Below are 17,500 nucleotides of genomic sequence, written 5' to 3'. Positions count from 1 at the left end.
ACATAGAAAGAGCGAGAAGGACACAGAGACAGGCAGAGAGAGAGAGAGAGAGAGAGAGAGAGAGAGAGAGAGAGAGAGAGAGAGAGAGAGAGAGAGAGAGAGAGAGAGAGAGAGAGAGAGAGAGGGAGGGACTGAGATACAGACAGACAGACAGACACACAGAGAGACAGACAGACAGACATACAGACAGAGATAGAGATTGGCGGGCGGGGAGAGAAGAAAGAAAAAGACACTTGTAAAAGCTCACTCTATTTTGCAGCGGTAACACAACCTGTCCGCCTTTTAGCCAACGGTTACAGGCCACTCAGTTATGTAATATACAATACGTGAGAGCGATCTCAAACCGACTCCACTGTAAGTGACCCAATGATACACAGTACGTGAGAGCGATCTCAAACTGATTTGATTGTACGTGTCCCAGTGATACACAGTACGTAATTGCAATCTAAAACTGATTTGACTGGCATATAGTTTTTGGTGTGTGGGGATGGGGGTGAGGGAGTTGGGCCATGCAAACAAAAAAAGAAGAAGACTTACTATCGTAATATTTGTCTTGGTAATACTTGATGCTGATTTGTGAAGTGAAGGGGTAAAAGCCATCGTTGCTGTACATTATTCTCATGGTTCCCTCCGTGCCCGTGTAACGCTCAGTGTTTCCATCACAGTGTCGCTTAATTGTTTTTGTACCTACAAACAGAAAGAAAAGAATTATAAATATATATATATATAAATAAGTAATTTGAAATGGAAATAGAAATGGTACGAACTAAAATTGTAACGTTCCTGGTTTTTCTGTCAATCTCTATCGTTTCATATTAGTTATTATTTTTATTTGCTTTTTCTTCTGGTTATTCTTCTTACTAAGTACACTAATCGCTAACACTAACCTTACTTACGTGGGAATATTAAGAGCGTTGCGTTATACTACGCTGCGTTGGTTTTATTCATGGAAAAGTGTGGTATGAGGTCAAATTAACTTTGTATTTTGATGGAAATTTACTCGGATGTTTTCGGAAAACTACGAGCTTCATCAATGAATTTCGATTACCAAGCCAATTATATTGTAGGATTATGATTTTGCTGGCGAATGAAAATGGTTCATAATAAAATCGTGCAGCCCGTGTGTTTTGAAGGTATTGGGGTATAAATACTCTTCAATTCGAAGTAATATGGTCTCATACCACACTTTACCTTATTATTAACAGACGTGTAAAATGTCAAATATTAGTAAATAAGAAATTATTTAAGTGTTGGATTTTAAAGTTTACTAGAAAATGGGAACGTCATAATTATTGGAAATTTTACTGCTTGTTTTTGTATGGCCTCGAACTAATTGTTGATTTGGGGATATATTTTTGTATGTATACTTTTGTATACACTTGCTATATTATTTTCTTCCACAGCATTTATTTCTGGCTTTGTATGGCTTAGGGATGTCCGTATAGGTTGGGTTAGCGAGGGACTTGCTTACCAAATATGCTAAAACCAGAACCAATATAAAGGTACTGTTATACTTTAAAGGGACATTCCTGAGTTTTTTTCAATTTTTAAGATGTTATCGACTAACAGAGACTTTTTAACGATTGTAACTACATATCAAATATATTTTTCTGCATAAAATATTAGTGGCTGTACACTAAACGTGTTTCTGATCGTTCTAATATTTGTACTAGGTTAAATTTCATTTTATTTCCTAAAAATAATTTTTTCGTACGTACTAAATTATTTGAATACAAAATCCAGTTTGGGCTTCTTACAAATATTGAGATGACCAGAAACACATTGAATATACAGAAACTGATATTCTAAACACGAAAATATATGTAATATGTAAGTTTAATCGTAGAAATATTTTATTAGTCGGAAACATCTTTCAATACAGCAAACTCAGGAATGTCCCTTTAATAGGGAGTAACATCCAGGCGTTTGAGTATGTAGGGTAAGCACTTGCCGAATAAGCAAGGACAGAATCGATATAATGGGTACCGTCAGACTTTAATAGAAAGCGGTTTAAATATGGTTGGTTAGCTACCAGAAATCTTACTTATTCAATGTCTGTGTCTATTTTTAGAAAGGGCGGTTCTAAATTAAGCAGGGGAAGGTGATTTAATTTTTTGACGGTTAGCTAATAATATAAATATGTGTATTGGAATTTGAGTATTTTTCTATTGTGGATATAAGTGGACGACAGAGACTTTTTGACATAGTAATTATCCTTAATGAACATATAACTTGTCATTTTGTTAATTTTTTCTGTCTGAGTATGGTAACTAAAACTGATATGGAAAATTTGCTAGTTCCTTAAGCCATAATTAGTTTTGGAAGACTACAATTGAAGTGCGCAGTCCCACGTATAAATTTATAACTTCTCATGTAACGGTAGCAAAATTCATCACAAAATGATATACAATGAAACCACTATCAGAGCACATTTTGGCATACTATAAAGTTTGCTTTGTTTAACGACACCACTAGATCATATTGATTTATTAATCATGGGCTACTGGATGCCAAACATATGATAATTTTGACACAGTCAAAGAGAGGAAAGCCGCTATATATTTTTTATTAGTAGCAAGGGATTTTTTTATATGCACCATCCCACAGACAGGATAGTACATACCACGGTTTTTGATATACCAATCGCGATGCACTGGCTGGAACGAGAAATAGCCCAATGGGCCCACCGACAGGGGTCGATCCTACACCAACTGCGCATCAGGCGTACGCTTTACCACTGGGCTACGTCCCTCCCGCTTAACATAACATAGTCTTAGAGAGAAAATCTGCCAAACAAATATTAATAAAATACGTAATTTAAATGCAAGTAAATAAATATATAGAGACACAGGTAGACGGGCCGACAAACAGACAAACCAGTAGTCATATTGACATATAGATAATAGATAGATAGATAGATAGATAGTCATACTGATAGATAGACATAGATAGACAGACAGACATAAGTCATAATGACAGATAGACATAGACAGACAGAGAGATAGACAGACAGAAGACATACACACATAGATTGATAGACAGACACGTAGTCATACTGACAGACAGACAGATAGACAGATAGATATTACAAGTCCCACCTTTTTGCTCCGATTATCAAATACAAACGCATACACACATGCACATGAGAGAAATGGAGAGAGACAGAGACATAGAGACAGAGACAGATAGACAGACAGATAAGTAGCCATGCTGATAGATAGACATAAATAGATAGACAGACAAACAGACATACAAGTAGTCATAATGACAGATAGACATAGACAGACAGACAGATAGACAGACAGAAGGCATACACACATAGATTGATAGACAGACACGTAGTCATACTGACAGACAGACAGATAGACAGATAGATATTACAAGTCCTACCTTTTTGCTCCGATTATCAAATACAAACGCATACACACATGCACATGAAAGAAATGGAGAGAGACAGAGACATAGAGACAGAGACAGATAGACAGACAGAAATAAGAGGGAAATATATATATATATATATATATATATATATATATATATATAGAGAGAGAGAGAGAGAGAGAGAGAGAGAGAGAGAGAGAGAGAGAGAGAGAGAGAGAGAGAGAGAGAGAGAGAGAGATGGATGGATGGATGGATGGATAGATAGCGAGGTAGATAAACAGACAGACAGACAGAAAGATAGGCAAATAAATAGATAGGCAAATAGATAGGCAGATATATAGATAGATAAATAGATAGATAGATAGATAAATAGATAGATAGGCAGATAGATAGGCATATAGATAGATAGATAGATAGATAGATAGATAGATAGATAGATAGATATATAGATAGATAGATAGATAGACAGACAGATATACATATAAACAGATAGATAGGCAGATAGATAGGCAGATAGGCAGATAGATAGGCAGATAGATAGGCAGATAGATAGATATATAGATATATAGGCAGATAGGCAGATACGCAGATAGATAGATAGATATATAGACAGACAAATAGACAGACAGATAGAGAGACAGACATATAGATAGATAGATGGATAGATGGATATATGGATAGATAGACAGATAGATAGGCAGATAGACAGATAGGTAGATAAGCAGATAGGCAGATAGATACGCAGATAGATAGATAGATAGATAGATAGATAGATAGATAGATAGATAGATAGATAGATAGGCAGATAGATAGATAGATAGATAGATAGATAGATAGATAGATAGATAGATATATAGATAGATAGATAGGCAGATAGATAGGCAGATAGATAGATAGATAGATATATAGGCAGATAGGCAGATACGCAGATAGATAGATAGATAGATAGATAGATAGATAGATAGATAGATAGATAGATAGACAGACAAATAGACAAACAGATAGACAGACAGACATATAGATAGATAGATGGATAGATGGATATATGGATAGATAGACAGATAGATAGGCAGATAGGCAGATAGACAGATAGGTAGATAGACATATAGGCAGAAAGATAGGCAGATAGATAGTTAGATAGATATATAGATAGATACATAGGCAGATAGATAGATAGGCAGATATATAGATAGATAGATAGATAGATAGATAGATAGATATATAGATAAACAGACAGATAGACAGATAGACAGATACATAGATAGACAGGCAGATAAGATAAGATAGACAGATAGATAGATAGATCGATCCTGAATCTAGGAGACGTTAAACAACTGTACACACGCACACACGCGCGTACACATACGCGCACACGCACGTACACACGCACATACACACGCACACATTCACATACCGTCTCTAATAAGCAGTTGTTGATCGTTACAGTCCAGGTCATAACCGGAAACGGATCTGATTTCCAGATGAATGGGGCCGAACCAGAAAGGTCTGATGACCCAGAGACAACGCGATCTGAAATTGAACATTCAGAAGTCATTTATAATTATCGGTGGCGTCGTTGGTTAAGCCATCGGACATAAGGCTGGTAGGTACTGGGTTCGTAGCCCGGTACCGGCTCCCATCCAGAGCGAGTTTTAACCACTCAACAGGTAGGTTTAAGGCCACTACACTCTCTTCTCGCTCACTAACCACTAACAATTAACAACTAACCCACTGTCCTGGGCAGATAGCCCAGACAGCTGAAGTGTGTGCCCAGGACGGCGTGTTTGAACCATAATTGGATATAAGCACGAAAATAAAGCTGACAGACGTAATTTGACGTACACAAGTTAGTTACCGTTGGCATGACCGGATTTAGACCTTGCAGGGCCCGGGTCACTTCAGGTTCGGGGGCCCCTCAACATAGAAATTAAATTGCATGACAAATAAATTTTAAAAAAAACCCCTAATTTTATAATTATTACATTTTTTATAAAGGAAGTCCTTAGTCTGGGGGGCCCCAATGGCAGGGGGACCGGGGACTGTTAAGTAAGTTTTGAAGTAAAATTTGTTTACAATATCCAAAAGCTAAATTCTACTGTTGTCATGTTGATCGCAGAGATTTGTTGTACTTCTTCTTTATAGGATTAGAAATCGACATATTGGTTAGTGTAGATGAACCCAATTCCTGTGTTATCGAAAATATCTCTTATTTAATGAATTTCAGCCACCCGCATGACGTCATTATTAAAGGGGCATTCCTGAGTTTGCTGCATTGTAAGATGTTTGCAACTAATAAGATATTTCTACGATTAAACTTACATATTAAATATATTTTCTTGTTTAGAATATCAGTGTCTGTATATTCAACGTGTTTCTGGTTGTCTTAATATTTTGTCTTCCAATAATTTCGTTCGTACGAAAAAACCCCCAATATTTTAGGAAATAAAATTAAATTTAACCTAATACAAATATTCGAATGATCAGAAACACGTTTACTATACATCCACTAATATTTTATGCAGAAAAATATACTTGATATTTAATTACAATCGTTAAAAAGTCTCTATTAGTCGATAACATCTTAAAAATTGCAGCAAACTTAGGAATGTCCCTTTAAAATATGCTGTGACGTCATCAATATAAATGGATATGTCACATGTCATGTTTGTTATTTTTATGTATGAGTTACTTTGTTGATGGGGATAATAAAGTGAAATTGATTCGTGCGCGTGACTTTTGTTGTATGGTATAGTGAGTAGAAGCATGCCACACGTGTAGCGTGTGTGAGGATGATCTTGTTACTTGGGATGGACAATGTCAAGCACGGGATAACATCTTTAAAATTGCAACAAGCTCATGAATGTCCCTTTAACACACTATTGTGAAACTCGATACATACTTTATGTTCCCGACTGAATGCACGAGAAAAGCAGCATGCAAGACCGATTTTATAGTACAAAGAAACCGCATTATACATAAGCGAGCGAATATTCAAATATTCGGACCGAACACTAATATATATATAATATATATATATATATATATATATATATATATATATATATATACTTAATCCAAAAGAAAACGCGAATACGTAGATTGGAGGTTTTGAGTGCACTCATTGAAATACGTCCCAAAGTTCTTAAAATAATCGTTTCTATGAAAAACTTAAACAATTCGTAAAGATGAGATTTCATGTTATTGACATGTTAAAAATCGAGGTCGCATTGTCATTTGAAATGTCAAGGCCATGGCGCTTCTTCAATGGCGTCACATGCCACTCAAACATGTCAACTAATAGCGGGTGTGTCCGCCATTGCTGGCCATGACCGCCGCACACCTCCTACCCATGGAGAGGAAGAGGTTCCTGATGAAGGCCCCTGGCACGTTGTTGTAGGTGTCCACGACGGCCTGGCGGAGCTGCTGCTGTGTCACCACGGGAGCAGGGCGTTGGTTCATCATGCGCTGAACCTCGTCCCACAAGTGCTCGATGGGGTTCAGATCCGGGCTTAAAGCTGGCCAGTCCATTGTGATGATGTTGTGCTGTGCCAGGAATGCCTGGGTGGCCCGTGCCGTGTGTGGCCTGACGTTGTCGTGCTGGTAAACCATCTGACGGTGACCCGCGAAAAAAGGCACCACCACAGGCGTGAGCACTTCGTCGATGTAGCGCTGTGCTGTGACGCCCCTGCCGCGTCCTCGGCCGTTGTTGTCGAAGATGACAGGTTGTACACGACGTCCCCAGGATATGGCACCCCACAGCATGACGGAAGGCCCTCCCCAACGGTCCCTCTCCATAACACACGCATCTGTGAAGCACTCACCTCGACGCCTCCACACCCTCATACGACCGTCGGCCCTATCTAAGCAGTAGCGGCTTTCGTCGGAGAAGACGATGTTCTGCCACTGTCGGTTCCGCCACTGTCGATGCAGAACAGCCCAGTTGTGTCGTGCAAGGCGGTGTCGCTGTGTGAGACGTTGTCCAATGTACGGTCGACGACAGTTCAGATGGATGGCGATCAGACGACGTCGTACCGTGGTGTAGGAAACGGGGCGGTTGTGGGTTCCCACTGTCTGCCGGGCTGTTGTGGTGGCTGGTACGAACCGATCACGCATGTGAGTTCGGACGATGTAACGGTCCTGGCGCTGTGACGTCACTCTGGGACGGCCGCTACGTGGACGGTCGACGACGTTGTTGTTCTGTAGAAATCGGTCTATGAGACGGTAGATTGTCGAGACATGGACACCGAAAGCACGTGCAACCTGCCTGGCATCCATTCCGGCCTCCAAATTCCCCAAAGCTCTATGTCTGGAATCAGCGTTAAGTCGTGGCATCGTTGTATCGCTACTCGTAAAATGAGTTGAACATTGCTGTCTGGCGTCTTTTATACCCAGGCCTGGTAGTGTTTCACGTGCAATTCGCATCTTTCATGATCCACCCGTTTTGCATTCCAGATCGATTTTGGTCGTCAATTTCAGCACGTGCGTGACGTCACACTGTACTCGTTTTTTTCATGCGTTATGTGGAATTGGATACGCTGACAAGATGGCTATTGGTCAACTTAATCGATTTGTCATAGTTTATTCAAATGTGGGTTTTTTAATATTTTAAAATTTTCGCGTTTCTTTTGGAGTTAAGTATATATATATATATATATATATATATATATATATATATATATATATATATATATATGTGCGTGTGGTGTGTGCGTGTGTTGTGTGTGTGTTTGTGTGTGAGTGTATGTGGGTATATGCGAGTGTGTGTATGTGTGTGTTTGTGTGTGTGTGTGTGTGTGTGCGTGTGTGTGTGTATGCGTGTGTGTGTCCTTCATTTTGTATGTTTACAACGGACAACGTTTCTTCTATATTTGTATTTGTATTTTGTGTGAGTACAGTCACGCTACATAACACAATGTCAATTCATAATTTGATACACTTCTTTCAAAACGCGGAAAACTAGCTGGAACGGGACAACCTACTTGAAGGAATCTTCAACACCCGGTGTGTAGATGTAGCCCGGTTCTTCGGATGCGATCAAGGAAGTATTTCCGCATAGAGCGAAATAATCTGTTGGCGGCATAGTCGACCTTCTAGGCCAGTCTCTGAAAGTTGGTGGCATAGTCGACGATGTAGGCCAGTCTCTGAAAGTTGGTGGCATAGTCGACCTTCTAGGCCAGTCTCTGAAAGTTGGTGGCATAGTCGACGTTCTAGGCCAGTCTCTGAAAGTCGGCGGTGTAGTCGACCTTCTAGGCCAGTCTCTGAAAGTTGTTGTAGTTGTAGTTCTGGCTCTAGTTTTGGTCATAAGCCAGCAATTAGTCTTAGTCGTATGCCAATCACGGGTCGTGAATTCAGGCCATGTTGTGGTAATGAATTCAGGCCGTGTTGTGGTAATGAATTCAGGCCGTGTTGTGGTAATGAATTCAGGCCACGTTGTCCGAATCCATTTAGGCCAGGCCGTTGTTGTAGTTGAAGGTCTGACTGTTGTTGTAGTCAGTAGCGGGTCGTCTGGCAAACAAAAACAATATTTATGTAACTAAAATGTATTGAAAAATGATTTACCAAGATCTCCGATATTATATATTTTCCTTTTCTCGACTCCAAACCCTGAGTGAGGCTCAATGGGTAGGTGTAAACCACTTGCACCGACCAGTGATCCATAACTGGTTCAACAAAGGCCATGGTTTGTGCTATCCTGCCTGTGGGAAGCGCAAATAAAAGATCCCTTGCTGATAATCGGAAGAGTAGCCCATGTAGTGGCGACAGCGGGTTTCCTGTGTGGTCCTTAACCATATGTCTGACGCCATATAACCGTAAATAAAATGTGTTGAGTGCGTCGTTAAATAAAACACTTTTTTTTTTCTTTTTTGTTGCTTTGTATCAAAATACTAAAAACAATTATGTTGAAAAAAAATTCAGGTGATGCTTAGATTGCCCTGAATATCCCCCACACCCGTCAGACCTGGTGCTTATAAAACGTCTAGAGACTCGAGAGTCTAATAGAGTCTGAGACGTCGACGTCTTGGCAACGCCATACGAATTGTATGCGTGTGACGTCATTGGAGAATGAGTCTGGACTGGTTTTATAAGCACGGGCCCTTGTATTGCCAATATGAGTCAGGACAGTTTGCGGATGATTTTTTTTTTTTTTCATACTCCGATGAACGTAAAATAAATAACAGACAATACTTATAATTAAATTTGAATCATACTTGCTAATATTTGGTCAGTAAACAATAATGCTCAATAAGACAACTTGCTCATATAAAATAATGTCATCATCAGATATGACGTTCTCTGTCGACGTAATTTTTACGTTCATCGAGAAATGAACGGAATCTCGTTGCTACATCTCGACCAATGGGATGTCGTTATATTAAAATGAATGTAACGGAAATTTAATTATGTAGTATTGTCTAGCTATTGATTCGTGGTCGCTCTGAGATCGATCCCCGTCGGTAGGCCATTGGGCTATTTCTCGCTCCAGCAAGTGCACCATGACTGGCACATCAAAGGCCGTGGTATGTGCCATCCTGTCTATGGGATGGTACATATAAAAGATGTCTAGCTACAAATGGAAAAATGAAGCGGGTTTCCTCTCGAACACTATATGTCAAAATCACCAAATGTTTGACACTGAATAGCCGATGATTAATATATCACTGTGCACTAGTGGTGTCGTTAAACATAGCAGACTTTAACTTTAGATATGACCTACTTCTGTCTTGGTAATATCTGATCTTGATGCCCGTCATGTACCCTATTCTCTGGAAGTTGGACTTCAAAAGGACAGTCATGGAACCACTGTATCCTGTAAACGAGATGCGGCGCAGCCACCCCATCCATCCTGGCTGACCTTCACAGAACGATCTCAACTTGGCGTTTCCTTGGAATACAGAAGAAAACAATGCCTTATTAAAGGGACAGACCCTAGTTTGTAAACACTAAGACATAATGTTCACTATTAGAGCCTGTACTGTACAACCGAAGTGTTTCTGGTCATCCTGGTGTTTCTAATACCACAAAATGCATTTTTCATGGTTTTAAAAACGCACGTCCGTCAGAGAAGTATCGGCTATGGAGTCGCGTTTTTAGTCTATTTTTAAGGGTATTTCAACGTCACAAACTCTTGTTTCACACTGTTGCATCCAAATTTGTTACAGGTTTGTAAATTAACCAAACTTAGTGTCCATTTTTACTGGTTGAAACTAGGGTCTAGGTGAAAAATATGCCGTAGTGTTTAAAACCTAGGGTCTGTCCCTTTAAAAGGGGTATTTATAAAAATGAATAATGGCGACTTCCCTCAAAACGTATTTGTTAATTTTCCTTTTTCAAAATAATGTCTTGTATTATTAAAATTTATTTATTTATTTATTAGTCTCCCACAGTTCCAACCTAAGTGTACATTAAAATTCGTCTCCGTCCTTCTGTTTGTTTGTCTGTCTGTCTGTCTGTCCGTCTATCCCAGATATAGTTTTGCAGATAGCTTTTGCAGTGCCTTAATATATTGACCTGAAATTTTGTATATAGCTTTATCATGTTGCGGTAGAGTTACGGGTCACGCTTGACGTTCATGGTGAATAGCCCATTTTTTGACCGTCATGGCCCTTGATTTTAGGAAATATAAAAATTTGTTTTCCAGAATTTCTTTTCGCAATGCCTCAGTATACTAAAATGGAATTGTGTGTATAGTTTAAAGGTTCCGATTAATAAAATATTTCTACGATTAAACTTACATATTTGTAACAAGCCCAAACTGGATTTTGTCTTAAAATAATTTCGTACGTACGAAAAAAAATATTTTAGGAAATAACATGAAATTTAAACTAGTACAAATATTAGAACGATCAGTAACACGTTTAATATACAACCACTAATATTTTATGCAGAAAAATATGTTTGATATGTAATTACAATCGTTAAAAGGACTTTGTTAGTCAATAACATCTAAAATATTGTAGCAAACTCCCCCTAACTGTTACAGATCATGCTTGACTTTAATGGCGGTTTATCAATTTGTCACATAGAGTTATGACCCTTGAACTGTTCGGCTGGTAGGGGATATTGATTTAGCAGTACTCTCGGAATTTTTTTAAAACATTTTTATTATTTTTTTTATTATTACTTTTTTTTAATTTATTATTATTATAGAGGATACTCCCCGAGTGTCTTGTGATCTCATAATTTATCAGTGAATCAGCACGAGTTGATAAAAGCATGAAATCCGAGGCTTATATCACAAGACACCTGGGGAGTATTCTCTTATCATCCATTATAATTCGTTTCATTTGCGATAGTTGTAAACAATGTCAGTAATGTGGGTTGAATGTCATTATATTTGGCAGCGGTAGACTCGTTAACTAGCAGACCGGCAGTGGCGTGACGTCACGGGTGGGGTTGGGGTGTGGGGGTGGGGGTGGGTGGTTGGGGGTGTGGGGGTGGTGGGGTGGGTTGGGGTGGTGGTGTGGGGGTGGGGGTGGGGTGGGGTTGGGGGGGGTGTGGGGGGGGGTGGGGGGGGTGTGGGGGGGGGTGTGATGACAGGTTCAGCGCTGAAAGAAACACAGTGACGTAACAAAATATTGTCTTGTGATTAAATTTTGACCAATCAAGATTATAAGAAGCGATATCTCCTGCTGAGAATATCGCAGGAGATATCGCAGATTATAGTGCCAGCGATATCTCCTACAAAATCCTTTAATGAATGATAATTAATGTTAATATATACAGACACACATACACATAAACATACACATACACATATACATAACATATACATATACATATACATATACATATACATATACATATACATATACATATTTATTACCTCAGCGGTCACACATAACAGGAAAAATATTTTCCATATTTTCTCAGTGAGAAATATTCTGCATTGATCTAACGAACAATACTATTGGACAATTTGACGCTTACAAAACAATGACCTTGTCGGTACTAAATACGACGTCATCACGATTTGACAAACACACAAAATGACGTCATGTAGTTTAAAGAGTTTTCGTGTACGGCTCTCTGTTTTTGTGTTAAATTTATAACAAAATGTCATTTTAATGCAATTCCTTATAAAGATTTTATAGCAGAATAAAGAGAAATTTGGTTTTTGAAAATTATATATGAACGTCATTAAATTACAAAGTTATAGCAATACTCAGAACAGTGCGTAAAGTGGTTTACATCGTTCCTATACAGGTTGGCCTTCGTGCATGTGCGTCGAAAATAAAGGCTTTTAGATAGATATATAGATATATAGATACATACTTACATACATACATACACACATACATACATACACACACACACACACACACACACACACACACACACACACATATATATATATATATATATATATATATATATATATATATATGCAACTAAATGATTTTATATAATTACTTTTAAAACACGTTTAATATCATTGAACTATGTACATAAAAAGAAAACAAAAACTAAAGTATGGCATTGTAAACAAATAATTTCATTTACTAGTAAAATGCATTTAATATCATTGGAATATCTGCATAGGATGAGAGACAACGCAAGACATTGCAGCTGAATAATTTCGTATAATTACAAGTTTAATATCATTGGAATAGCTGTGGTAACACACACAGCATAGCACTGTAACCAAATATTTTCATTTAGTAGCAGAAGACGATTAATATCAATAGCATATCAACATAGGACGACAGGCAATGCATGGCATCATAGTTTGCAAATATATGTTCCACCCACAATGTCCACCTTCTAGATCATTTGAAAAATAACTCTGAAATGAACGAAATATGGTATGGCATTTGCAACTATGTTGATGGATTGTTAAAGGGACATTCCTGAGTTTGCTGCAATTTGTAAGATTTCATCAACTAACAGGCTTTTAAAGATTATAATTACATATCAAAAATATTATTCTGCATAAAATATTAGTGGCTGTATATTAAACGTGTTTCTGATCGTTCTAATATTTGTACTAGGTTAAATTTCATTTTATTTCGTAAAATATGTTGTTTTTTTCTTACGTACGAAATTATTGGAAGACAAAATCCAGTTTGGGCTTTTTACAAATATTAAGACGACCACAAACACATTGAATATACAGTCACTGATATTCTAAACAAGAAAATATATTTAATATGTAAGTTTAATCACTGAAATATTTTATTAGTCGGAAACATCTTACAATGCAGAAAACTCAGCAATGTTCCTTTAAGTTTTAATGTTGTACACTACAACTCTTTAGTGTTGTATGCACACACGCACACAAACGCCCAGACAAGACAAGAAACACACGGAGACATTCAGACACACACTTACGCACACACACGCACATACAGACAGAAACACACTTAGACATACAGAAAGTTTGTTTTGTTTAAAGACATCACTGAAGCACATTGGTTCAGACATACAGAGACAAACACATACACATGGACACACACCGTTATACACGTCACACGTACGTACGTAAGTACGTACACACGCGTGCTCGCAGACATTAACGCACACACACGTATAAATACGTACGTATGTATATACATACACACGTGCTAATGCACGCACGCATATACACACCCAAAAAAATACCAAGTGCATTAAATAAATTGTTTTTTAATTGAGTGCCCCTTCTACATCAATTGTGTTCTTACCGTCTTTAACAGTTGTCATCAAACTACAGTTATACGATCTGTATGGAATAAAGGCTGGACGAATTTCCAGGTGAATAGGGAGTCGAGAGTTGAAGGCTCTGAAGACCCATCGACAAGAAAATCTAAAAACAAAACACAAAATATAAAAACAAAACAAAAAAACAACAACAAACAAACAAAACTAAACAAACAGCACAAACAACACAAACAAAACAAAACAAAACCACAACAAAACAAAACGAAACAAACAACACAAACAACACAAACAAACAAACAAAAAACAAAACCACAACAAAACAAAACAAAACAAACAAAACCAAAACCAAATCCAAATCCAAATTCAAACAAACCAAACACAAACAAAGAATAAACAAAGCAAAGCAAAACAAAACAAACTAAACAAACAAACAATTAAAAATAATACAAACTAATATAGAAAAATACCACTTAACATTTGTACACCATAATACAATATCTATTATGTTTTAACTTTAATACCGATATATACGACCTACAAAAACCTATGTAGTAAAATGTTGGATCTCCGTCGGTGGACCCGTTGGACTCTTTCTCGTTGCAAACAGTGCACCACGACTTGCATATTAAAGACCGTGGTATGTACTATCCTGTCTGTGGGATGGCGTATATAAAAGATTCCTTTCCACCAGTGGACAGCATCGTAAAGGTCTAAAATTAACGAGCTACTCTCGATTCACTAATATCAAAACCTATATTAGCTCGGCCATTTACCTTTCGACCGACCGTTCAAAATTGCGCCAAAATTTCCTCAACAAAATTGCGCACCACTTTCTCTTTGGCATTAACGGCTCCATTCAAATTCCATAGCACCACCACCACCCCCACCCGCCTGCTACCGATTCAATCGGGCTGCTGGTGCTCCGTTGCACCTTGCCAGTGCAGGCGGTCCCTCCTTCCCCTCCCCCCACCTTTCCTGTCATGGACGGAAGAGCCGGCCAAGGCCGGCTCTTGCGCCCACGACAGCCGTGCGCTACAACAGCTTGCTCTGAATGTGCACGTAAAACCCTATGACATGACATGACATGACCAGTGGACAAATATAGCGAGTTTCCTATCCAAGACTATACATTAAAAACACCAAATGTTTGATATCCAATAGCCGATGATTAATAAATCAATGTGCTCTAGTGATGTCGTTAAACAAGACAATCTTTAACATTTGTATCCAAACTGTACCTATTTTCATTTTATCCATGGGCGGGGTTTAGCTCAGTCGATAAAGCACTCGACTGATGTGCTTGCGTCGAAAGTTCAAACCTTCTAGGCAGATCCGTTGTCATTTTTCCTCGTCCCAACCACAAATAATGGTAATTTTGACATGTAGTCATAGAGAGGAATCCCGCTATATTTTTCCGTTAGTATTAAGGCATCTTTTATATGCACCATCCCACAAAAAGGATAGCGCATACCATGGCCTTTGATACACCAGTCGAGGTGCATTGGCAGAAATCACCCAAAGGGCCCACCGACGGGGATCGATCCAAGACCAACCGAACATGAAGCGAGCGTTTTACCACCGGGCTATGTCCCGCCCTTGATCCCAACCAGACCCGATGATTGGTGTTTTAATGGCCATGTTATGTGCATGTAAATTAATATCTCTTACTACCAATGGAAACAAATCGAGGGTTTCCTATAAAGAAAGTCGTCGTGTCACACGTACAGGACCTAATTTTAATCAGATTGATATTTCCTTCACGTACAATCATAAATGTCATCTTTACAACGTCTCACCCCATTCCACCCCCACCCCCACCCCCCACCCCACGACCGAATAATAATGCGTGTTATGGGAAAGTGTAATACGGAAAACGAAACGTTTGTAAAATTGACTGGACGACTTTTAAAATCGGGAATAAAATATGATTGCAACATATGAATATACCTCAAAATATACCATCACTTTCTCTCTCTCTCTCTCTCTCTCTCTCTCTCTCTCTCTCTCTCTCTCTCTCTCTCTCTCTCTCTCTCTCTCCGTCTGTTTGTCTCTGTCTCTTTCTATATATCTCACTCTCGCTCTCTATTAATGAGATTAGTTGGGAGTATTGTTGTGTGTTATGGGGTAAAGATATTAAAACTTCACAATGTTATTGTCGTCTATTTGTTGTAATGCAATATAAAATAACCTTAATTATACGAGTTGTCATGGTGATCTTTTGTGTATTTATAATCACACATCGGGCCGCTGTTGTGCATGTGTCCTCATTTCAGCCCATGCTACCTGACTTCAAATACCCGGTGAAATTGTTCGACAGCTTAACCACTTGACAACAGATACCGTGTCTTGTTTGTTTGTCTGCTAAGTCACCTGTATACAAGTATAATAATAATCACACATCGAGCTATTTTTTTGCCTTGCCACGTAACTGGAAATTCCCGATAAAACCCCCAGTAACTCAACGCTATACCAGCACCATATAAAGCAGTAGCGGATACGGGGGTGGGTGGGTGGTGAGTCTTATGGGTCTTACGACCCTGTTTTCACATTAGAGGTGGGGTCAGTATGGACTACTATGTAGAGGGTCTTAAATGAATCCTATTTAATAAGTAATAAATGTCACAGCATTCAATATAACATTTCTTTCATAAATCTGCCGATTAAGACATGACCCCCCACCCCCACCCCCACCCACAAACACCTTAGCAAGATGGCACTATAAAGGACAGCTATATACCAAACTAGAAATATTTTTACTGTACGAAAACTATAAAGTGTAATCTACGTCTTCTATATTGTTAAGTCAAAGGACATTGCACCAGCCCTTTCACGTATTCAAATCAATACATGTGAAGTGTAATCTACGTCTTCTATATTGTTAAGTCAAAGGACATTGCATCAGCCCAGTCACGTATTCAAATCAATACATGTAAAGTGTAATATACGTTTTCTATAGTATTAAGTCAAAGAACAATGCATCAACCCAGTCACGTATTCAAATCAATACATGTATATGTATTCTCGAGGAACTGGGAAAGTCCAACACGGACAGATAAACGTGTCTATGACTGACTGTGAACTTTTTGTAAAATCGGGAATAGTATGACTGTAACTTGCAGATGTTTCTATTTCACGTGTGAATATATTTCAAGATATTATTATTTATATTAATTAACGTTTCTAATTTATATCGAAGCACCTGCATTTTAGATACAAAACTCAACAAAAACAAAACAAACGACTCGACGTTTCGTACGTTAGGATTGTTAAACAGAAACTCTAACCTGCATTTTAGTTGCAAACAAAACTGAAAAAAAAAAAGTATAATAAAAAAAAATAATAATAATAATAAAAAAATAAAATAAAAATAATAATAATAAATAAAACCCACACACACACACCCAACCCGACAACCCCCTACTAAAATCTCCTCTGATAAATGTTGTGTACCGAAGCAATGTTCCACATGTTTGCGTGTATA

General features: G+C 38.2%; 1 protein-coding gene across 8 annotated transcripts in view; it reads right to left on the bottom strand.

Moving 5' to 3' along the window:
* The window catches only part of LOC121377040 (mucin-5AC-like), a 35,858-nt gene that overhangs the window by 6,631 nt on the left and 11,727 nt on the right, over positions 1-17,500 (bottom strand). For all 8 annotated transcript variants that reach the window (XM_041504883.1, XM_041504884.1, XM_041504886.1 and 5 more), the window contains exons 3-7: positions 14,043-14,164; positions 10,097-10,264; positions 8,361-8,886; positions 4,796-4,911; positions 538-687 (exon numbers count right to left, since the gene is read on the bottom strand). In XM_041504883.1, coding sequence (XP_041360817.1) covers positions 538-687; positions 4,796-4,911; positions 8,361-8,886; positions 10,097-10,264; positions 14,043-14,164 — 1,082 coding nt within the window. The remainder of the gene's footprint in view (positions 1-537; positions 688-4,795; positions 4,912-8,360; positions 8,887-10,096; positions 10,265-14,042; positions 14,165-17,500) is intronic.

This window comes from Gigantopelta aegis, chromosome 7 (assembly GCF_016097555.1).
Source record: "Gigantopelta aegis isolate Gae_Host chromosome 7, Gae_host_genome, whole genome shotgun sequence".
In the NCBI taxonomy this organism is placed as follows: domain Eukaryota; kingdom Metazoa; phylum Mollusca; class Gastropoda; order Neomphalida; family Peltospiridae; genus Gigantopelta; species Gigantopelta aegis.
The sequence above is the reverse complement of the archived record's forward strand: the minus strand, read 5'-3'. Positions and strand labels throughout refer to the sequence as shown.